General features: G+C 38.3%; 1 protein-coding gene across 1 annotated transcript in view; it reads right to left on the bottom strand.

Annotated features, from left to right (window-relative positions):
- ADCY1 (adenylate cyclase 1) overlaps positions 1 to 25,948 on the bottom strand; it is a 147,040-nt gene that overhangs the window by 83,599 nt on the left and 37,493 nt on the right. The window contains exon 2 of the mRNA XM_015620219.2: positions 20,706 to 20,855. Coding sequence (XP_015475705.1) covers positions 20,706 to 20,855 — 150 coding nt within the window. The remainder of the gene's footprint in view (positions 1 to 20,705; positions 20,856 to 25,948) is intronic.

The following is a 25,948-nucleotide window of genomic DNA, read 5'->3' on the forward strand; positions in this document are numbered from 1 at the left end:
CCAAGCCAAACCAAAAACCCCACCCTCCCAAAGAAAAAAACAGAAAAAACAAACCGACACAGAAAAAGCCAGCTTCAAGAGCATATAATTCTCTATATTTTTCATTAACATCACAGTTCTAATAATAACAACTTACTTTATTCTTAGCAGCATTTATCTGTCTGGGAAAGACTTCCCAGGATCATTTGCTATCCGTTTGTGTGTCTTATTTCTTCCTGGATATAATGAAAGTGTTACATTACAAGGACTATGACAGCTGGTTACTAAGCAGTGAGAGTGGATGATGGATTTATCCACTGTCAAATTCAGTGGAACAGTGCCACAGTTTTAATGGCATCTTAGCCAGTGTGGCAATGTCTTTAATGAACTGAATCAGTACAAAACCCTGGCTAAACATGTCTTCTTGCTATAGTCACAGAGAAATTTTTAGCATGGGTCACTGACCTGCATAAAAAGAGTCTTTAATATTATGGATCTTGTCAGTATTGACTATTAAGTCCCATGTTGTTTTTCCACATATTCTGGCCCATTCACAAGTGCCATCTGGAAAATCTGCAGCTGCTGTTCTTAGGTGTTGTAAGGTATCCTTAGATACCTACACAAGTTGTGTTTTCACCTAGAAAATGCTTTCCATTTAAAATGCATTTCCAAGTCTATCCATCAGACCCTCTAGTTTCATCCATGGCAAGAATCTGAATGAATTCATATAACCACATCCAATCTGATTCAGGAATCTCAGTTTCCAGACAACAAGGGATGAGCCTAGAGCAAGGAAGGAGTACCCTTGGTGGAACAGGATTAGGTCAATGAATAATTAAACAGACTGGATAGATGTAAGTCCATGGTGCCTGACAGGACACATCCACAAGCTCACTGAGTGAGCTGTCAGATGTTACTGTAAGGCCACTCCAAACATAGTGACTGGGAGAAATGACATTAGACTACAGAAAGAAAATGTCACTTCTCTAGCCAGGAAGGGCAAGAAGGAGGACACAGGGAGCTGCAGGCCAGTCGGTTTCATCTTGGGTCCTGAAAATGATGAAGCATCTCATCCTGGAAACCAAGGTGGTCAGACTAGATGACTTCCAGAGTGTCCCTACCTGCCTCAGCTATTCTGTGATTCTGTTATCTGACAGTCGAGACCCACTGTAATGGCAGCTGCAAGATGTCACAGAAGTGCATATTTTGGACCAGCCACATCCTCCTTTTCTTTAATTCATATTAAATAAATAAGGAGAAAAAAATTAGCACTGAGAAGACGGTATCTGCAAGTGCTTTTGTATTGCTAACATGCACCTATTCATCAGATAAAGCTATCAAATAATACTCAAAATTTATTCATAGGGTTTTTTATTTTAACAGTTTCTTCTGAAAGACACATTGAAAGAAAGAAAAAGTAAAACTTTGCAGAGCTGTCCTGGTGAATTTTAGACTAAAATTTTGTCATATGTTTGTGGTGTCCACATTGTCTTGAGACTAAGAATCATTAGCTAACTCTATTTCCTACTCTTACATATATGTAGCAGGACATTCTTCCCTGCCAAAGAAGAGCTTACCTGCTCTGTCCAACAGCTGGTGCATAGCTCTGGACATTCTCCCCCCCACTTGAATTGGTGAGATAACCCAGGCTGGACAGATGTCCAGCAGTGAGTTATCTCTGGCACCAGGGAGGTGAGATCTCCAGCTGACAGTAAGCATCTTGTCTTGAGAGCAAGATGTAGAGAGATAAGCTAGGAATTCCTAACTGAGAGACACATTACTAACTATAAAAGCTACACAAATTTTCATGCAGGTAGAAGCCTCCTACAGACACCCTGGAAATGTGCAGGACTTCTCCCACAAGTTCAGATGCAAATTCTGAGGTTATTTTCCAGGTAATTGAGAGGAAGGATCCTAGGTCTGCCTCATCAGCGACTGGATGGTAAACTACATGGAATCCTAATCTATACTACTTTTTCACTAGCTGTAATATTAGGTATCTCAGTTGTGCACTGTGTGTTATCTACTAGTACTGTTTCTTTTGTTTATCCTGTGTAGTAAGTCACCTGTTAAAGTCTTATGGCTGTTAAATTTGTGTCAAATAAATAATTCATTTTGTAATAGACCTAATCAACCATTGTTAAGAACCTGTGAGTGATCTGGGGCGCAAGCTACCCCAAACAGAGTTACTGCCAGAAATCTAAGCCAAAGGCAGGACTTGTTTAAGCTCTCCTCTACATTCGTAACAATGTACAAGAATCTTGCAAATAATATTATGGAATTAAATATTTGTTCACACTTTACACATATAGCAATTTCCAATTAACCAAAGTATTTCACCTCACTTAAAAATGGTTATTCACTTTAAATTTTATGTTGATTTAATTAAGTATACTCTGCAGTATTTAATAAATTTAATTAAGTATATTTCTGCAGCAGAACTTAGTTGGGTAACCCAGATTTTGGGTTATAATCCAAAACACGTATTTTGTCCACAGTGGATGTTATGATGCTCTGTTGACTGCTACTTGTGTCTTAAAGTTGATTTACTGTTTTAAGAGGAAATAAACTGGTGTTATAAAGTGAGCTGACCACCTCCCAGACAACTGAGAACCCATACAAGAGAGGAATTTGGACTGATGGCCAAATTCTCTGGTACTTAAGATGGCATAAGTGATGCTGGAATTTCATGAGTATTGCTCTGGATGAGAAATTTACAATGTCTGAAAAGGACTAAATGTTCTTTGTAGCTTCTGTTTCAGTGAACACATTAAACAAGATCTTCACTGTTTTGCCGAAATGGATTAGTAAATTTCAAAACTGTTATGGAGAGAGTGGGTTTTAGACTTCTGTTTCCTAGAAAGTCAGACAAAAAAAGCAAACAAAAAATACTGGCAGACTCTTCCAGAGAGCAGAGCTAACTGAATTGTTCTCCTATGGCCTGCAAACACAATTACAATACCTGAATAAAAAGCTCACATAATAATGGCTGCAGTGAATGGCAAATAATATGGAATCCAGGGAAGTAACAAGAACCATTACTGTGAAGACAGCATTGGAGAGCTGTAGGATGCAGCACCTGGCAGCATTGAAATGTGCAGATGTCAGATTTATTAAGGGAGGCTACAAAAATAATGATTCCTATACATGTGTAAGTTGACTGTAACAAGACCTGAAGGGAACATATGAAAATCCTCTATCAAATTGTGATGGCTTGCTTTTTTTCATTAAAGATGAGGGAAAAAAAGAAAAAAAAAAAAAAAAAAGGATTACTGATGAAGAATTGTAGAGTCTATACAAAGAGGGCTGGCAGTGTCAGACTCACCAAGTGAGGAAAGACTCAGTTATGGCTTTCTCAAAGGGCAGCCACTGCTGACCTTTCAACCTTTCAGACCAAGAAGGGAAGCCGCAGCATGACTAAGGATTTATCCCTGAGGAGGAGACTGGAAAATGTAAGAAAGAACCCTGCAATACAAAGTATCGAAACACTGAAAGTAAATGAAAGACACCATCCAGCTCTCTAGAAAGAATATAAGAAAAGTCTCTTCTATTTACAGCAAAATCTCATCTGCCAAGCAAAGCAGTATTTCCTTTCAGGTCAGCCTAAGGAAAGCTAAAGAACTCAGTTTTGGGGCAGCAAGAGTGAATTCATGTACACAAATTATAGCAGCTGGAAGGTTTGGGAAAGGGCTCTGCCTGGATCCCTATTCAGCAAGTCCTACAATTTTTGTCCAGTTTTTTTCATTTGTGCCTGTATGGCTGATCTGATTTCAAAAATAACCTGGAAACCAGGCTAAAAGGAAAATTAGGTGTGTAGGATAGTGCATTAAATGGAACAAATGACAAAACTAATGGAAGACCACTCACATTTATGGTGACATTCATGCTTGAAAGGTTGTTGCTCCTCTAACAGGGAGGGTGATTACAAGAAAAAATAGAAAGAGTAACACAGGGAACACTATTCAATCAGTAACAACTTTTACCAAAATTAAACAACACCCATGTTGCAAACTTTCTGATTGGTCACAAGTTATTTTGTGTTGAGGTAGCCTCATATGTGATATATTCCTAAACACAAGGTCTAGTAGAAACAAAATGTTTCTACATTTTTTTCTCAGTTATTCACAATGTTTTTTAGGATTATTTCAGCTGTTTTCTATAAAGAATATTAAATTTTGGTCACACAACCAACTTACACTGTATTAGGAATTTGTACACTCTTCTGCTGTAAATCTTCATACAGCATTAAAATGGTCTAAAGTGAAATCATATGCTGAAAAGAAAATTTCTTTTCACAGATTGTAATTGTCAGTCAATGATTTTACATTACCTGCAGAAATCTCACTAAGAAAAGAAAAGAGGACCTAGATCTTCTTCATTCACAACGTTTTACAGTCCCAGTCCTGTTCTGAGATTTCAAATGCCAATCTGGGCTTCCTTTGCCAAATATATCATCCTGATTATTAATGATTACTGCACTACTAATGAAGACTTAACTGTTTTTGAAAAGAACAGTCAATTTAGAAAAACATTCAAATTTCTTTCTCCCATAGCAATGAAGCATCACTTGAAAATAGAGGACGAACAAACATTAATTTTGTGAATGCTAAGGCAAGTCAAAATGTGCATACCAAACCAATTAGGAATTGCTACCTTGGCCCTATTCAATAACTAGTACCATTATGCATGTGACAAATAAAGCAAATATACCAAAGTAACAAAATGGAAAAAGTGTTTCTCATTGTTAATGGACAAAAAGACCCTATATTACTACTTGGAACACTTTCAACCCTATTTACAAATACATAATCCTGGAACTACAACTTTCATTCTGGGTTGGACCCAAGGAAAAACTTTAATAGTTATTCAAGAGCTGACTGGACAAAGCCAAGACCTGGTATTGCTGGCTGTCTTGCTTTGAGGGAATGGTTGAGCTCAATGATCTGCAGAGGTCCACTTTGACCATTGTGTATCAAGGTGTCTCCCTTGGTACACAAGGACCAGGAGAGGCCTGAAGACCCCTGGGGAGGCCTGAAGCCATCTTGCTATCTCACCACACACAAGTGGGGCTTCTAAAATAGAAGAGGAGCTCAAGGCTCAGCACCCTCTAGGAGTTGTGTGATTTTTCATTTCTGAGAAGGGAGAGGAAAGAAGCAAGAAGACATTATTGAAGAAAAAACTCCCCATCATCTGCATGCTTTATTCTGCCCCAACACTCTCTTCAATTTTCTTTAATTTGGAGGCTTCTCATCACAATTTCCATCCCTGCCCTGGACAGCCCCTCCTACCAGCATCATGGCTCTGCTTTTATGGGACTCCCCAGTGCATATTCCTAAAACATTTCTCATGCTTGCCTCCTAATGAAGATGCCTCTTCCCTTCCCATTTTGAAAATCATACCCTTTTCTCATTTTACTGATCATTCCAAACACTTTCATGATACTGAAAATCCTTTGAAAGTTTCACCTTGATTTAGAATCATTTCATGCAGTTGCCCAAGCATTATGCAGATATTCCTATTGTACAAAATTATTCATTTTGACATCTGTATGGGAAATGACTGTGATACATTTTCAAATTTTTTCAGCAGGCTGCAAATGAATCCATACATCCTTCATAATAAAAGAAGGCTCAAAAACACATAAATATTTTAAATGTTCCTAGCCAGTATCCTCTTTCTTTCTTTCTTTCCAGTTACCCAGTGTGAAGTTAAAAGACTCCTCACAAATTTCTACCCAAAAACTGGCTACACTTGCTGTGCTTCCAAATGCTAAGTTGTATTCCTATAGTTTATCATGTGAGATATAAAGAAAACAAAATAGCAATACTATTTATAGTCATAGCAGACTACTTTATCAAAGGAAACAGTTGTCATTTTTTTCTGAGATAACCAACCAAGCTGAGAGAAGCAAACAAGGGAACTGTAGCATTGCCTCAGAGCTGCAGGCTCTTGTGTTTCTCTGGTTCCTTGAATCTCATTGCTCATTGTCCTCTCATCCTACTGTACATGCACATCTGCTGGAAGTCATTTTGAGAATGAAGGTACAGTCTGGAAGGGCCATGTAGAAAACTGTACTGCTTTGCTTTTGCCTTTTCAATCCCATGAGAACACGGTGGTAATGGACACAGCTCCATCCCTTTCAGCCAGCTTCATTAAATTCCTCCTGAACTGCTCCTTTAGTCAGCATGCTGGCACTGCCTTCACCCATCAGGGAGTCTGGCCCCACACCTGGATGGCAGAGAGCTCTCTCTTGGGGAACTTGCTCTAAATGGGACTTGGTGATTTCCAATCTCATGGTGGAGAAAGCAGTAAGTCTGGATGGTACTCCAGATTCTGGTCCTTTTTCACCCTCCCTAGCACTGAACCACATTATCCAGGGTAGACTTCATGCCCATGTTCCTTGTTTTCTGCACTTTCATAGCAACTTTAAGAAGGAAGAAAGTAAAAAAAATAAAATCAATGTGGCAAAACCATGTTTGACGTATTTTTTTTCTTGGCTGATTAAAACATAAATATTTTTGTTATAGTAATAGTCCAACAATTATGAAATAGGAAAAGGAGCTCAGAAAGAAAGGAGATTTTGATCATCTACTGTACAAAATCCTTTTACAATATGGAACATGAAATCTAACCCAACCATTTTTGCAGCCTATCACAGATCTTCTTTTGCTATTGCTATACTTAAGAGGAAAATGCCACCATATTTTAAAACAAATTTTTCTCCCTAGAGAAGACAAGCATCAGACATGCATGTAAAACATTAATAAGACAATTTCAGAGTCAACTCATCTATATAATTTTGAGATTCAGTTTCTAGTTAGTCAGCAGGGACTCCAAAGTATATCCTAAATATTACCACCTGCTACCTAGTAATACCATGCTCAATTTTGTATAATTTTAAAAGCTACATCTTAGTGGGTTCACAGTCTCTGTCACCCTTACATTACACTTCACAGCCATTTTAACTCCCTTTAAGGAAAAATGAAAAAAAGTAGAGTGAAAAGAAGCCTGATGCAATGCATGGAAGAACAATTTTGTGCACATCCTTTATACTTCTTGTTTCTTGGAAAACAAAGGCAGGAGATTTCATTAGTGAATTATCAGAAATTCAACTATGCCATGTCCTTTCTTCCAACTAAGTACAGGAAATAGCGCTGTTAAAGACGGTGATCTTCCAGAAGCCACAAGGTGGCAATGTTTCAGAACAGTCCTGAGTTTTCTTGGAAAATTCTATTTATCAGCAAGTCATTACTATAATAGTAATCATAAAAGACCATCCCTAAAATACCAGATACATAATGCACAGATTTTGAGTAGTAAGAGAATGGCTAACAACACAGTTATAGTAGATGATCAGTACACACTATATGCATGCATTCAGTCTGAATACAACTATACCTGACCATTTTGACATCTTTCTATGGTGGAGTGATTCTTTTTGTTTAAATAAAGGAAAGGGACGATGCATGAGGAAAATAGTGTTTAATGAAGCATCGATAGTTTCCACATAGAACATTGTTTGTCACAGTGGAGATAGTAAGGCCTTGGGAAAGAACTGGGAGAACGTGAAGTCTTGGCTAAAACAGAAGGCGTTGGTCTGTATGGAGTGCAGAAGTATTGGGATGGAGAGTGGGCATGAAGAAAACTGCTAGAATGTATAAAATTCACAAGACAGCATTCAAGTAGCATGATAAGAATGAGAAAAACTTAGTAGCACATTGTATTTTTTAGGTACCATCCAGAAAAACACATGAGCTAAATAAGTGTCAGGGATTGAGTTAAACATTGCTATGAAGGAGTTTTACCCATTATAACAAAAAACTGTAAAAAGACAACCACAGAAGCCCACCCCTCCTTGAAGATGCCTGATTGGAACTTTGGACTGTGAGTTAAGCCAACCAGACAAAATAAAGGGGACACTATTGTTTGACCATCTCAGGCTGAGGGAGAAGAATGCATCCATAAGAAAGCCAAACTCAGTGGCTGTGCTGAGAGTCATCTCTGAGTTTTGGGTGAGACAGACCACAGCCCACAGAGGTTTACACAGACTCCCCCTGCAACTGAGGGTGAGGGAAGAGGTTTCAGGTGTGTGGCATAACTGCTTAGAAGGCACTGAGCACCCATCCTGCCTTACACGAATCGGCCCAGCTGTGAAACCCCCAACCCCACAGGCCTCATCCACTGGATATTAATTTGGGAGGCAGCTGAGGAGGTGTCATAATCCACCAAAGACCCCTCCCCAGGCATTCCCCAGACTTATTCCTGAGGCCTGGCACCTCAGGACTGCACATGATGTGAAGTGATGCAACAGATCCAGTCTGCTGCAAGAGACTGTCAAACTGCACCCCTTCTCCCTCCCCAGGGGGGTACCTGGGAATTCACACCTGGCCTGAGCATCTTAATTCATCAGATTCTGTGCTTTTCAGGGGACCTTCACCACCAGGAAGACCAGCTGGAGAGGATCAACAGGATGACAGTGGGATCTACAGAGCGGTGATATTTTCTTTCTGTTCCCCCACCTCTCTTCTATTTTTTTTCCTCTTCCTTTCTTTCTCTCTCTGTCTCTTTATCTCATTTGCTATCAAATAAAATCCATACTATTGATTTTGACATATAGTCTTGTTTGTACCTTAATTCAGGCAGACACATTTCTAATAAAGCTAAAACTGGACTGTAACAGTATGTTGGAAATCTCTGCATGTAAAGAAACACAGATACTCTCTGTATCTATGGAAAATCTATATGACACTATCCTAAAAAGGCAAGTATGATTCCTGAATGGACTAGAAGATTTATAGTGGGCTAAGTTGAGATCAGCTCCACAAATCTTTTTCAAATAGGAACAAAACTGAGAAAGGTTATGAGAATATACAAGAAAACATAAAAAGCAAAAGCTGTCTTCCTAGTTATCTTCATATCTATTAAATCAGAGTGCTCTAGAAATACATCAATAAAGATTAATCATTAGAAAGGCTATCCAATAGTTGATACCAGATAAAAACTGGCAATGAATAAAACATGCAGAATCCAAGCTACTGTTAGTCGTTTTACTTTCACCTTTTATCTTTAATATTCACTCCCTCTGAAAAGTCACTGGGAATATCCAATGTGTTCACAAAACTATTATAGAAACTTGACAGGAAAAAGATTATACTCATTTCAGTTAATAGAAATCTTCTTACTGGAAGTAAACTTGAGAGAGAAGAAGCTAAATTCTCACAACCAAATAGTGCCTTTATAGTTAAGGCATATTTATTTGCCTTATTTTAGTGCAGGCAAGTAGTCATACAGATATAATCAAACCATTCTCTAGAGCAGATAATTTGAAAGATTCCTTATGCTTGGCAGGAAAGAAGGAAGAGCATTTCTGGAGTACATTGCCAGGGACAGGTATTTCTCAACTCCAGCAGTGTTAGCTTAATAAATATCTTTGTTTCTATCATGCTTCAGTAGGATTTTTATAAGTAGGTTCTTTAGGGTATATTAATGAAGATGAAACTTTGTGTGTCACAGAAGAGACACCAAGCATGCTTTTCTAAATCTTCCTATGTGGAAAGAAAACATTTTACCTCTTGTCCTGCAGAGTCAGGAAGGCTAGTTTTCATCTTTCAGTGAAAATATCCCTTCATGGTAGCACTGACTGTATGCATAGGTAGTTTAAGGATATATGATAAAAACAAAAAAAGACACACTTAAAGCACAAATTCAAAAACTATAATCTATTTGCTGAAATTATTTTCTGATTCAAATGAAGAGGGGTCTTAAAAATTATCACAAAGGGCACTAATCATCTGCTAATGTCATGATCAGAGGGAACACAGAAGTGCTAATGCAATTCCTCGGCTGGCCTGCAGATGAGACATTTGTGAGCTCAGCTTTGCTAGAGGCTTAAGTGCCACACAGAGTCCTGTGTTCCATCATGAACAGAACTGGGACAACAAACCTGTATTTCTTCTGAAACGTTAGGCAGATGGACTCACAAGCAGTGTCAGTTTTGCCAATGCTGCCCCTTCCAGAGTAAATGGAAGAGCAGGCAGACCTTTATTGGCTTGTCCATGGTGTACTAAGTTTCCTCTACGGTTCCAACAGCACGTCTTTCAAATCCACAGCCGTGTCCGGTTTGTTCCATTAATGTAACACTGAATATCTTAATCAGGCAAGGAGGTATTCCTCAGGAAGGGAATGTCACAGAGCTCAGCCTTCTGCAAGATAGACACATCCCCCTCTTCTGCCCTCATTAATGCTCCAGCCCTCAACAACTGAATTTTCTCTTGAAGAACATGCTACATGTTACAGCTCAAGTTGGTACTGGGACTGTGTCACTCTCTGATTTTCTTCCAACCCATGAGTTATGGCATTCTCCTTCCCCACACTCCTTCTCCAAACCCCAGATATCTCCATCAGCTCTACACAGATATGTGGCAAATGTCTGTGGTCTCTTCTGGCACCTAGTTGAGAAATGGAGCCAACATAGAGAAGCAGCGAGAGAAAGGCCACTAACATCTTCAGTTCAGTCTTCTATGCATGCTGCTGGAGCTGACACAGTCTGCAGCTGAGAGTCCAGATTCAGTGGAAATTTGAGGATACAGCTCTGTGCTAGTACCAGTGCTTCACACACTGCTACTGTCTGGTACAGCATCACATATTTCATTTAGAGTTGTGGTAGCGCCTCACTATCAGCACATGCTCTTTTTCAGTACAGATCTCTGCTGGTAGCAGAGAAAGCATGAAATCTTCAGTAAAGATAAGCTTTTTGGTTGCTAGTGATAGATACTGAGCCGACTAATGGATGTAAGCACTAACTAACGAATTAAAAACCCCCAAGAACCTGAAGTCAATAAAAGCAATTTTGAAACCTAAGAAAGACATATTAAGTGACAAGCAGTTAGCATTTTCTCTTTCAAAGACTATAAATGCCTTTAATATAGCAATAGGAAAGAAAATCATGGCATAAAAGTGTAAAATTAAATAAATGTCTGAATCTCTAAAGACTAAGATATAAATATGGTTTGCTTTGAAAAATCTGGATGTTTTCCTAATTTAGATTAGAAAAACCTAAAAGCCTTTGTCCTTTGTTACTTTTCCTCATTATGTCTCTTTACAGAATGGGGAAGTAAGCCCTAACCCCCAGGGAAAAATCTCATTGCCTTCCAGAGTGGAAAAACAAGGACCAATCAGTAATATGCTAAGGAAGCAATGAGTGTATTCACCCACTTAAAATAGCAAGTGTGACTCAGATTTAGTTCATTATTTCCTTGTCAAACTGGGAAATTCCTAATCAAATGTGCCTGAAGGGGAGTTAAACCCCAAATGAAATAAGTTTATATTGAAGAGGTAATGGGGAACAGAAACCTTGGAAAGAATTTAAATCACACGACAGACAGAAGTTCATTTAGAACGGCAAACCTGACAAATATACTACCTTAGAATATATTTCTTTTGCCATTTAGTGGGGTGTAGTCTAACTCTTTTCCTCCACAGGGAGCTGGCCAAAAGAAACCGACAAAAAATCCACAAGAACACGTGTCCCAGCAGCATATTCTTTCATATACTGAAATGGAAGTGCCCAGCTTAGTAGTATCCTGTTCAAGAAGATAACCTGCTCTTAAGTGGTAACATATCATTTGGCAAACTGCACGTGTCAATGCCAGCTGCTGTGACATGAAACACCTAGGTGACAATACAGTTGTCACTTAGTTGGTCACCTATACATAGCTGGCCTATGGTGGAACCACCCTGTGTTTGAAGACTGGCTCAGGAAAAGTGTCAAAATTGTGTTACGTGTTAGCTAACTTTTTTTATTATACTCAATACACTACTAGAAGTGAAAACAATTTTGTGAACAGCAGTAAAAATACATGTAAGAGGACTTTTCTAATGACATTTTAAAGCTTTCTATGAATTCCTGCTGCTGAGGGAAGAACATCAGTATTCACGACTGAGGTTGCTTTACTTCACACTGTGGCATCCTACTAAAATGCATAATAGCATTGCATTAGTTTTCAAACAGCACTTCTGTCATGGACATTACTCTAAATTTAGAAATCAACTATAAGAAACTCTTGAATTATTTGTCTTACAATTTAACTTCAGAATCTGGTGCACTCTAGCCAGTGTGTCTAATTATGATAATTTGCCATAGTAACTGTTATCAATTATATTATCTGCTGAAAACTGTATGGTTGTGTGTTTTTAATCATCTAATAAGGACAGGTTTGTGTGAGATGGTTCATCTCTCCTCCTCAGTTCTCTCTAATTTAAAATACACAATGCAAGTAGGAAAAATAAACTGAAAAATTCAGAGTCAAACACTAGCATATTTGATTGACATTTGCTTGAAAGAGAACATATTATACATTTTCCATTATTTATGCCAAAACTCCTAAGAGCCAAAGTATTAAGATGCTTAGAATTATAGAATTAGAATTAGAATTACCACTAATTTTTAAGCTGACAATTTATCACAGAATCATCTAGGTGTGAAAAGACCTCTGAGATCATCAAGTCCAACCTCTGGCTAGACACCCCCTTGTCAACTAGACCACAGCATTGAGTGCCACGTGCAGCTGGTATTTTTGAACACCTCCATGATGGAGACTTCACCATCTCCCTTGGGATCCCATTCCAATGCTTGATGGATCTTTCCATGAACAAATTCTTCCTAAGGTCCAACCTGAACTTTTGAGGCCATTTCCTCTTGTCACTTGTTACCTGGGAGAAGAGACTGACCCCCACCTGTCTACACCCTCCTTTCAGGCAGTTGTAGAGATCAATAAGGTCCACCCTGAGCCTCCTTTACTCAGGCTCAGGGTGGACCTTATTGATCTCTACAACTCACAGCTCTCTCAACAGCTCCTCACAGGACGTACTCTCCACACCCTTCTGCAGCTACACTGCCCTTCTTGAGACATACTCCAGCATCTTGATGTCTTTCTTGTAGCAAGGGGCCCAGAACTGAACATAGGATTCAAAGTGTGGCCTCACCAGTGCTGAGTACCTGGGGACAATCCCTGCCCTGGTCCTGCTGGCCACACTATTGCTGATATAGGCCAGCCTGCCATTTCCCTTTTTCAGACTCCTGGGCACACTCTGGCTGGTGTTCAGCTGCTGACCAGCAAGCCTGGGTCTTATTCACCAGACAGCTTTTCAACCAGTCTTCCCCAAGTCTGTAGCACTGCAAGGGCAGGTCCTGTCACTTAGCCTTGTTCAACCTTGATCCATCAATGCAGCCTGTCCAGATCCCCTTGCAGATCCTTCCTGTTCTCTAGCAGGTCAATACTCTCACCCAAAAATTTGTCTACTCTACTCAAAGTAAGCCAGCATACATTGCATATAAGAACTTAACATGGGTGGCATGACTGTATAACATGCATACATCTGCTGGGAAAAAACAAACTGCAACAAACTACAGTCCAAGACATCTTCCTGCTTATCCTGAATATGAGTGACTACATGTGACTCAATTTATTCAAATTATGAATGACTCAATTTAATTGACATATTTTATTTATTTTTTTACACAGAGTTAATAGTGTTAATTTTCTTCACAGTGGCTAGCAGGGTGCTGTGTTTTGGATTTGTGCTGAAAACAGTGTTGATTACACAGGGACGTTTTAGTTATTGCTGATCAGAGTTTACTCAAAGTCAAGGGATTTTCTGTCTCTCACACCATCCTGCCAAGGAGGAGGCTTTAGATGCAAAAGAATCTGTGAGGGGACAGAGCCAGGACACTTGACCCCAACTAACCAAAGGGATTTTCCATAACATATGATGTCATGCTCAGCATATAAGCTGGTGGAAACAAGAGGAAGGGTGGAAGATGATATTCAGTCATGGCATTTGTCTTCTCAAGTGACCATTACATGTGATGAAACTCTGCTTTCCCAGGAATGGCTGAACCCCAGCCTGCAAATGGGAAGCAGTGACTTAATTTCTTGTTTTGTTTTGCTTGCATGCACAGTTTTTGCTTTAGCTATTAAAGTGTCTTTATCTCAACCCATGAGTTTTCTCACCTTTGCTCTTTCTATTTTCTCCCCCATCCCACCATGGAGGGAGAGGGGGAGGGAGGGGCTATGTGGTGCTTAGTTGTGCCTGCAGTTAAACCACTACATTTACTAACAACAGAAAGCTTTCAGGGAATGAAATAAGGTTAAACCAAATAGTTATAGTAATGATCTGGCCTGTTCTTGTGTGTGGTTTTAAAACACACACAAGAACAGGCCAGTTCTTGTTTCATTTTATAAAATAAAGGCATGCAGCTAGAGTAATAAAATTACAAGGCAACTAAAATATATGAATTTTATATGATTTAAAATTGTGTGTTTTTATTGTATATTACCCACTTTACTATAGGTTTCTACACTTTGGAATTGCAAGTCTAGTAGCAAGGTGCATCTCTTTCTTCTCCTACAGCTGTGCAGACCTAAGTTGAGGTGTCCTTTTGTAACCACTCCCAAAGAAAAACCTCATGTTTAACAAAGAGTTCAGGATAGAAGGGTTGAGCTACCCTTGGAAGTGCCTGTTACTACTAGGGATTACTGCCTGTAGGTTAAAGGGTTCGATTACAAGCCTCACTTTTACTTGGCCAAAGTCAGGTAAGAAGAGTTCTGGTGGTATGCCAAGCAGTGTAGCTTCTTGGACTAACTGGATTCAGATGGGATGTTTATTCTGCAAACCAAGAGGTGCAATAGATCCGTAAAATTAAAACACATTTATTTGTTTGCTATACCTTTCCTTGCAGGGGGTTACAAGCAACTCCTGGTGACTTCAGGTTGAAGCTGAAGCCTTCCATCTGGAGGTTTTCATTTCATCTGAGTAGCCCTCAGCTTTATTATCAGCTCTATGAAGCGTAGACACATGCATGATTATTGCAGGACCAGAGACTAACAGGTGATGGTCAGTAGAAAGCTTCTGGGCAATTATTGCTGTGTGGGAGAGAGAAATGAGCCTCCATGTCTCTTTTACTTGAGAAAGGTGGAAGATGGACCAGGGATGCCATGTATTCTTTTTCTGTGTAAGGATCTAAACAGCCAAATGGGGCAACCAAAGCAGACAGTAAGACAATTTCTAATCTGTGATTTGGCTAAGAGACACTGGTCAGCCTGCACAAGTGGGCCTGAAGTCCAGTAGTTCAACCTGACAGCCTGAAATTGCAACACTTCTTATTTCTTGTTTCTCTGATCCTAATAAAGAACAAAGGTTTTAGGTTTTTGAAGATAGGATTTCCTGTGTAAGACTGTGATTTGGTGACGCAATAGATACAATTTTAAGCTGCCCTGTAACATAGAACACTGTGGTAATGTGGTAAAGGCTCACCCTGCTAGCTAAAATTAGTCCACCTATGTTTTTTAAAGATCACACTGGCTAGCTTTTGCAGAGGATCAGATATCATCACACACCTTGCACTTTGCAAAATCAGTATCACTTCCCTGCTGCACACTAGATAATTTGACAAGAACATGTTTTTGCATCCACACATCATCCAGGTGAAATTTTTGCTGCAGGGCGATTTGCTGATGCATTCAGCCAGTATGAATGGTTAGGAGAAAAAGGCATGAGTTTTAATTATAAACTTCATATATTCCTCTGCACTGAAAAAAACCATGCAAGATTCTGAAAATAAAAAGTATGTGAGACGTGAGGAGAACCTGATAAACATGTTGTCAGGCACTCTAGAAATTAATTCTGCCTAGGGCTGTGCAAATAACTAATTCCTTAGTTTGGTTGCTGAATTGAAAGGATAAAAACCTCTGCAACTTGTTATCCACTACCAAAACAAAATCCAACATGATTTGCTTTATTCAAAGTTAATGTAATTTTCCCCCATTCTTCATAAGGGCTTGACATTAAACACAGCAGACAAAACCACTGGAGGATTTCTGTAGGTGTCATCTTTTTGCTCAAATGTACAAGAGGTAGTACACATATCCAAAATGTGTAATGTCTAGATCAAATTGTTTTAAAGGGGAATCTGAATGCAGCAGAGAATTTGAACGCAAGACACCCTAAGCAGTAGTTCAAAGTGCAGTCAGAGTCATGGTATCTTTTGTTGACACATTTTCCATTTCTATGAATAGTTATTAATCAAATCTCTGACTCAGTGGTGACCCAGTTACTACACACAATGTTAAGGACATTGCCCTAAATTGTAGAAGACTCTTTTAGAATGCAGATGCATATGTATGCAGATATTTGCACCCACAATTCAGCATTGCATATGGAAAATTTAGCTAGCTGCACATGATCTGGTGAACATGTATGGAGGAACTGCAGAGCACCACCAAAGTTCCAGTCTGTCTCCCAGAACCAGCGTTACTGCAGTAGCATGGTGTTGAACAATACTTCAGCAAATGTGATTAGCCTAGCTGCAGTGGCAGTCTTGTGGTCCTGAAGCTAGACACAGAATTGTCTCAGCTCCATGCTTCCTAACTCCCGGTCATTTTTAAGTGCTTCTTTCAGTTTCTTATATTAAATAGATATAAATTTCATGCACTGTAGTGAAGTACACAACTACTTCTTGAAAGATAGGTGACACCAATAAATACATTTCTCCCGTCCCAATGGTTTGAAAAACAAGATGTAATTTCACAATTTGTTTTTAAGATAGCAAATTCTGGGGACTTTGCTATTTTCCAGTTGATTTTCCACTGTCAATTCCAATTGTGAGGAAGTACAAAAGTAACATTTAGGAGGGAAGGAAAGATCTAAACAAGTGGCATGAAAGACAGTCTTTATTTTGCAAACATACTTGCATGTACTTATGAAATTAAATAACCAGTGAAGATATTTAAGGTAGTTTTGTGGGCTTTGAAGGTTTGCATGAAGTCAAATGTTTTTCTGGCCTGTCTTATATGAAAGCAACACGCACTTTTCATATCAATCTGTGCTACAGCAAGTGCATTTCACCAAGATAAATTATGTGTTTTATCCCCAAATTCAACGCATGAATATGCATCAAAATATTCTTATTGTCAGGGCAAAGAAAGGAGGGAATGTGATTAAGATTTGTTATGAGGTTGGCAAGACCAGGGTAGGACATAGCTTCCATACATCAGGAGACCAGAGGTGACAGGTCTTCAGCTTGGAAAGAGAGATAGATGAGCAGGGTTATAAAAGTCTACAGTGTGGCATGAAAGAGATTACTGTAAAATTATTACCAATGCCACAAAACAAGATCTGGAAAGCACAAAATTAATTCAGCAGACAACAACTCCATGACAAATAAAAGGAAGTTGCTTCACACAGCACAAAATTAGAATATTAATTAGTACACAGAGTAATGACCACAAAACTGTGGGGACAACAAAATTGTAAAGATGCTGAAAGAGACATTTGGAAAACAGAAGTCTGCAGGTCTTTAAAGACAGTGGTCCAGTTGCTTTTCAAGTTAAGATAGCCTCAGGAGAAAATGGTATCTCTCCCTTGGAGCACAGCTCCACTTCAGGAGCTGCTACACCTGGAATTAATACATGGTGAGACACATCTTCCTTACTCATATCGCTCTTAGTCAGATGGCAAACAGTTCAATCAGCAGCAGACTCTTTTCTATGCTGAATACATCCCCCATTCCCCATCCCTGCTTGCTCCTTTCTCACTTGGGAAGGGCTGAACTACTGCTGGAAGATCAGTTGGGATGCTTTAACAGTCCTTCATGGAGCTGGGTGACAGTGGTTTTTTTGCTGTATGGGAAAAGGATGGTCTGGAATTAAGGAAGTGGATACAGAGAAATGGTGCAGTTAGAGTGAGGGGAAGTGCTCACATGCTCTGACTGAGCATGAACAAAAAACAGAATTCCAGGGAAAAGGACCCACCTCACAAAAATTACTTTCAGCTGTTTGCTCTGCAAAGTATGGCTTGCTGCTGAGATTTATAGAGAACAAGAGAAGAAGCTTCTCCCAAGTGGATGATCATAACTATTTGCTCATTGTCTAAAACTTACTTGGTTCTTGGCCTTCACTTCTGGTGGAATTGCAATCTAACATTCAGCAACACAACAAATGGATGATGCCACCATCAACTATGACTCTTGGCCATCAAGGCCAGTTATTCATTGTGACCACAGAGTATAGATAACAGGGTGATAGATAACATTACACTGAATTTTTAAATAAACAAAAGCTGTCTGCTCTCTTTCTCCCCAGCAACACTTTCAAGGTTGCTTTCATGAATCCAAAAATGTGCCAACAAGATATTTACTCTTGCTCATAAAAATAGTTTTATCAAAATTCTCATGTGGGACTATTACTACAGATATATCCCATGAGGAGAATTCACTGTAAGTAGGACACAGAGGAAGAAATCTCACTTACAATTTCAGCTGTGGTATCTGTTTCACACCGTCAACACTTTTAACTCCAGAAAGCTGTGTATGTTCAAAAGTCAAGAGCATGTTCTTTCCTTTCCAGTAAGAGACTTTCACAGAAATATAAGGGAATAGTTTTATCATTTTGGGTTACAATTCTCAGTGCTAAAGGGCTATGTTTTTAGGGCAGAGACAAGATGGTGTGATGAAAACATTCAGTCCTTTTTAACATGTAATATTGATACTTCAGAGGACAAAAATATAGGACTGATCACAAAAACAGAACTAGGTCAGCAGCGTTTCTTCTCCTCTCAAAACTCTCTTGAATGTTGCCAGCTGGAAACTCAGGGTATGTTATGCCACAGCAACTGAAGAATAATTTTGTAGCCTGTAATTGTGTCTTAATTTTCACTCTTGTTCTAGAGGTATGCTAATATTGTGTGAGAGCAGCCACAGAAAGTATTTTGGTGGTACCTGTGACAGCTAGTTATCACGTTTCACAACTGCATCCTGTTTTACACTGTAATGAATAAAGCTAATTTCACAAGTGTAGGAGAAAAGTTTACTCTCTTTCCTGACCAGTACACTGCATTGGAAAAATATTTGCAGGATTATCTAGGTATACTATCATCAATAAAGCCATTTATGTGTAATGTTTATTGCTTTGTTGTGTTTCTATATGCATGGATAATATATAAAATAAGACAGATTTCTAAAGTGTTAACAAGAGAAACACAAACAATCAATTTTGTTTTCATGCTGGAGCCCTGAAGTAGGTTTCCAAAGGCACAAATGGCAGGCTTGTTTAAATCCCATGCTAATTCACTTATGACACATTTGTGCCTTTAAAAAATCTGCAGCTTTGGATTACAAAAGACCAAAATTAAATCTAAAGGCTTTGATACTAATGCCATTTTTACACAGACACTGTAAAAAACACTGCAAAGATGTGCAGTGTTCAAAGTGATGTCTACTTATTACAGAGTATGTTCATTTCATAAAAACGTATTCACTTAATTCATAACAGAAATTATGGACCTGCGCTGCTCCACACAAAGGAATAGATTTGCTAAAGAATTTTCAAATGAGGAGTGGTAAAACTGTGTGAGGTACATAACCTTTGACGACTCTGATATCTTGTTTGGCCTAAGTAACCACCATGCCACAGAGGTATTCCAGTGTCACCCTCTTTTATCATCTATGCAGAAAGAAAAAGCTAGTCCAAATAGATCATAGCATGCTTAAGCCTCAGATTGTTGCCTTTTTCGCAACCTGGAAATGAAACTCGAGGTAATTTTAGTAAGGAGGTAATATAAAAGGCAATCTTCATTTGAAGGTTTTCAGAGGCAGTTATGGAAAGATGTCCACAAAACCCACCCCTGCCAGGGATGAGTACACATTTATAGGTTTTAGGAAATTAAAATAATTGATAAAAAGCACCAATTAGGAGGACAAGTGGTGATGCAATTCCCCCCCAGGTCAAGCCTTTTCTCTGGAGCCCCCTGTTCAGCACTAGCTGTACTTTGTCCATTAAATATATCTTGAAGAGTTGTTCTCCCAGGATGAACCAAGATACTACAGAGTCTTCTACCTCCCAGGGCTTGGAGCTCTGGAATTTATTTTGTCTTTCTGCTTAGGGAAAGGCCATGGGAAAGTACTGGGAAAACTAGCCACTAATACAATAGGTGACACAATTACAAACATAAGTGTGAAGAATACAGAGAACATATAAAGAAAAAAAAAGGCAAAACCCAAACAGCATCAAAATCTGTGAGTAACAACAGCAAGGTCCACAATATAGCACTTTTTTTTTCTATTATTTCCAAATATGCTTGGAAGGCTGATTGATAAAACTGTATGAAGTAAACTGTCAAATAATTGAGGTGGTTTTTGAGAAGAGATACTGATTGCTATCACAGTTATTATTAGTTGTACAAATATATAATGTATAAATTCTTGTTATCAATTATACTTATTCAGTTATCAGTGCAGCTCTTTGTGCCCAAATTGTTGACTTGTTTATGGGTGTCATGAAGGCAAACAGGTTATAGCACACTCAGCAAGAAGAAAAGTATTTACAGTGCATCTAACACCCACCCAAAAACATCCATGCAGATAAATAACCACAATCTTATATTACAATAGTACATTAGAATTGACTCAGCCCTAAAATAGATCTCCTCTGGCACTGGAGGTGACAGTAGCTGTGGAGTCAGCCTGCACCTTCTCTGAGCTCTGCAGATGAAGAGTGTGCATGCTCTGGGAGGAAGACCTGAAGCAGATGGGGGAAGGCAGCACTTCCTTTACAATGAAAATGCACACATGCCCTAGCATAAATTTGGCAACAATGTCCTAACTTGTGGTTCACATAACTACAGTCATCTCAGGAGAAACAGAGAAAAATAAACAAGGCTTAGAAACTGACCTGTTTTTCATTTTCATCCTCCAGTCTCAGCCTGTCCTCAATGCAGTTCCTGGCCTGAAGGAATGCCTTCCTCTGAGCCCTTTCTGTCAAAATCCTCACAAAGACCCCATACAAATTTACACTGACAAAAAGGATTGCATTGGCCACAAGCTGTAAGAAAGAAAGAAAAATAAATGAATATTTTAAAATACAGATTTTTATTTTATATTTCTGCTCAGCAAAGATATATTGAAAAAAAAACCTGTTTGAAAACTGTGCCTTGCTAGCCACATCACTGATACCCCTTCCTGCAGTGAAACAGTTACAGAAGCTATCACAAATCTGGACAAGCAATATTGCATAATACAGAATCTGCTGGAGTTAATTTCTTTTACGATGATCTGTGGCTTGTAATCTTCATTCATCGTCATTTCTTTCATCAGCCCATTGGCAGATCTGTCCGTCTAATAACGAGAGCAATATCATCAGTATTTGTTCAAAACAAATCAGAAAACTGAAATTGTTTTCCTATGCCTTCATAAAGTAAGTATATTATTGTTCCTTTTTTAATAGTGGAGAGGAAGGGCACTGAAAAACCTATGGCTGCAGAAAATGTGTGCCTAGGTACACCAAGCTTTCATATTGTGTACTTTGAATTTGTATAATCTGTTTCCTTATCCACTGTCAGCAACCATACTGTACTTTTTGGGAAATCATCCAAAATATCATTGATTCTATCCCACAGAAGACCTCTCAGAAGGTGCTGAGTCCTTTCAAATGATGGTCCTCAGCACAAGCCAAGGCCCACCATTATGCAATAATCAGCAACAATTAATCACTTTGGAACTACTTCTATAAACAGTGCTTTTATGAAGGACACAAAAATTTGTTCAACTGCTCTTCTGGGTTTTTTAAATGTTTTAACAATATGTGATAAAGTTACCTAACTAACATAAATAATGGAACAGTGGTTTGTACACAACCTCCCTATCAAAGGTAATTCTATCCAAATTTCTCACCACGTCTCTGAAACGTCCTCAGATTGTAATTTCTGCAATGCAATGTGTTTTTAGTTAACAGGAAATAACACCTTTTTACCCAGTGTCTTTTCAGTCACAGTATCCTTATATACCCTACAGCCTACCACAACATCATGATAAGGATTCATGGGACTCACAAATTCCCAAAAATCAGAAGTGAGCTGGCATTTAAATTGGCCAAGAGTGAGCAAAATAAGAGCAAAGACATTATAGCAAGTAACACAATTCACATTAAGTTCCTATCCATCTGAAATGGTTCAAAAACCCCATATAACTGACATTTGTTTCCTAATCCAAGGGATACATTTCAAGGTAGTACACCTCTACTGTTGCATGATCTACTAGTGTTAATTGGAGAGGACACCATTTCTTTTGTTTGCACACTATAATGAATCAAAGTGTGCCAACAACAAAATCAAATTTAAAGGAAAATAAACCCACTGATTTTGTTTTGTGTAGAGAAATGCTTCCTAACAGGACTAGGGTTGAAGGTTTTATGGTAAGCCAATATACCAATATGGTAAACAAAGATCTGAAATTCCATCCCTGATGTTTTTGGAGAGACTTTGAGAAATGTTCCATTCTACAAAAAATAAGCAGTAAATTTCTGATGTGCAGAGCTAAAGGTAATAAACATCTCACCTCTCTTGACCTCACAATAATGGGAAGAATTGAAAGACTCATTCTGGGCCAGTTTTCCAGACCTTCATGGATTCACAAGACCTCCAACTTGTACCTCCAAAACCTGGTTATTATTATTTAAGAGGACATCAATGATAAATTCCCTGCAAACCTCATCAGCACAAAATCCAAAGATAACCTGTCACAATAAAAGGAGCTGTGCTTAGCATGAGTGGTATTTTTCGCCTCAGTTATCAAAAAAGAAACAATTATTTCAGAAGAGATAAAAGCAGTAGAGAATGGTGTTATGGCCTCCTCTTGAGAATGGCAAAACACGGGTTCAGCTGCATTCAGATGAATTTTAACCAAACAATCTAATATACCACTTACTTACATGCTACTTCTGATGGTAATACAAATAGTAAAACTTTGAAGATGAAATGCATCTATTGCAGCATATTATTTCATTACACAGGTTAAGCATAGTCTGCAATTCCTATTCTGCTTTATTTTGCTTGATCACAGAGAACTGTTTGAGATACATCAATTTTTATCACAAGTTAACACCTACTAAAATGAAATGACGGTAGACATTCCCGTGGAATCCTATTTTTAGAGACATTAATACAGCCACAAACGCAGCACATATCCCTGCATTTTATCATGCCAAAATATTGTGACAACACTGTATTTTAAAGCTAATTCTTACAGGGCAATGGTATAAAAATAGAAAGGATTTTTAAAGGTTGTATTCAAAGAGAGTGAAGAGAGCCCACTGAATGAGCAGAGCTGACAGTTACAGACAGTGCAACTACTTGACCCTGTCCATATAAAAAACAGCTGGTAACAACACAGGGTGAAAAACTGTCTTTTTCTGCTGATATCAGAGTGGCTCAAGACATAAATAATTACATCTACGATAATAATAATAAAAAAAGGTCAGTTGTGTTTCTGGATTTCAACTGGAAGCAGTAAAAGACCGTATATTGTAACAATCTGCCAGCTGTTCTGGGACTATCATTATGATTTCACTGAAGCAACAGTGATCACCTGGTCTAGGGGTAACCAGTAGGTGGGTTCCTGCTACTTTCAGGCTCAGCAGGGTAAGTCATTTTCTGACATGCTTTGAACAGTTTAAGATAAAACAGAGGCTTAGCTGTCAGCTCTGGCCCGCAGGGAATCAGGAAAGTGATAAAGCAAGTAAAAGATTCATAGATTTCAAAATGTGAGAAAAGGAAGTAGGGCAGATTGTCTCCTGAGGTAAGAGCTCCTTTCCTCCACAACCTGTTTCTACTTAATTACTATTTTTCCCCCAATTGCAACTAAATACTAGCCTTTCTCTCTAGGTTTCTCAAATGTGTGCCATTTTCCAGTCCTTTCATTTTAATATGTACCTCCATATCTACACTCATACATACATATTTTATATATATATAGATATAGATATAGATATAGATATAGATATAGATATAGATATAGATATAGATATATATACACACACACACGTATCTTTCATACATTATGTCCCATAATTCCAGGAAAGATTGTGAGACTTGCTGTTAAAACTAAGGAATATTGAAGAGGTACTAAGGCATTCAGAGCTGCTGAAATATCAAGGGTTTTAATTTTAGGTCGTTACTACATTATTTACTATACTACTGCTTAGTAGGAAAAAAAAAGCGATCTTCAGGTTTCACCATCTATTTATAGAACCACCAAAAAAAAAATTTACTTGATGAAACATAAAATGATTCTAAGACTATTTTAAACTTTTAAACAATGTTACTCTTTCAATCCATAATGAGATTACAGTTCAGCCAGAGGAAAAAAAAAAAGCAATCAGGGTCATGAAAGCATGTTTCCAAAATGATTATTTTTTGTCTCTATCAGTGGATCTTGTTTGCTGCCTGTAGCAGCATTTCAGTATGAACATGAATCCTTTGAGATTCTCTAGTCCTTAGTAGGTTACAGTCCCTGTCAGTGGATAAATTCTGGCGTGGTTACTTGTGTGAGGGTGCTACCAAAGGCAAACTTCCAATGCAGATAATCTTTGTGAGCTGCCGAGGGGCTTGAGCAGCTGGTTCAACCAAATGTCTCTCTCTCTCTGTCCTGTTTATTTCTCCACTGCATTTTTTTGGATCTCAACTCACTTTTGGAAGGGATCTTGAACTGTGCAATACAGCAACACCCATCAAGGAGTGAGCAAATAATTCTAGCAGTAGACATATGTAACATGCATATGCATATACAGGGCTTGAGGAGTTTAATTAAAGATCTCCTTTTTTTCCTCAGATTCATCTCCCTCTTCTCGAGTCCCACAGGATTAGCTGAGAGACTCTTTGAAGAGTCTTTTGAAACTTTTTTCCCTGTTCCAGATAGGATTTTTTCTCTCCTTTTTCTTTCAAAGCTAGAATGCTCACATGTGCATTCATGGGCGCACTTGCTCCTTCTCAAATAAATAGTGAAAAAATTTTTCTATATATTATTATTTTCCTTTGAAGAAGACTCTGTTTACTCAGCAGATGCTCTGTTATCAGTTACATAGTAGATGGTTCAAAATTAAAGCAGATTTTTCACTGCTGAGTAGCTTCCTGTTTGTACTAAAAAATTGTCTCAGAAAAATGTGGTTGTTTCACAAAGGTATAAGTGACTTCTGGATCACAGAGAACTTTTTTTACAAAGTGGTATTCATACAGATGGTTACTGAAGTGCCCAAATAATCATAGGCTAAATAAGAAAGGAAGGAAATTTCAGGAGACTCCCTCAGAATTATATTGTGCTTTCTAAAAGGTGGAGTCGTGGTGTAAGTAGGACTTCAACAGTTACCACTCCAAAAATTATAATTTAGCGGCTAATATCAATATTTGATTTATTCTCAGAAGCATGAGTTCTGATGACAACCCATGAAATAGTGTACAACACGTAGGAGATGGCCAACATTTCCATATGAAAATTGAAATTTGCTGGAAAAGGAAGGATCAATGCAATTCCCATATAACTTAATCCTTAGATACCTGATAAGAGGTATAGTAGGTCTAAACTCTACTTCCAGTTTTCTCCATTAATTGAATTTTACTGCAAGTAATTTCTGTGCCAGTTTTTGGTCCTGTTAGGATAATGCAATATTTACTCATTCTGTCAAAATACTTTGAGATATGGCAATGCAATGTATTACTTTAAAATATGAATGTTTATTGTGAAGGATGTCTAAAGAAGTTGTTAACAGCCTACAAAAATGAGTCAGTGCTTCTATCATTAAAAACCTTGAAAAGCAAGGCAAAACTGTGCTCTTTATAAAAATTGTTGGTATCATGAACAAGAGTTTAAACAAAAATAGTTTCACCTGTTATGGAAAATACTACCATTAGAGCAATGCTTTATTTACAGTGCTAGACTGTACAGAGAATGCACAACCAGCTCTTGATTCTGACATTGTTTTCTAAAGTTCAGAAATTCATTTAGTCAACTCACTTTGAAACATTTTGAGCATGATTAATTACTAAATCTGCTCCCTCTAATTGCTGAAGTAGTGTAAGGGAGGAAAGAGAACTCCTTAGTTCCTGACAGTGTCCCAAAAAGAACACCCTCCTACCAAAGGAGGCA

This window comes from Parus major, chromosome 2 (assembly GCF_001522545.3).
Source record: "Parus major isolate Abel chromosome 2, Parus_major1.1, whole genome shotgun sequence".
NCBI classification, from domain to species: domain Eukaryota; kingdom Metazoa; phylum Chordata; class Aves; order Passeriformes; family Paridae; genus Parus; species Parus major.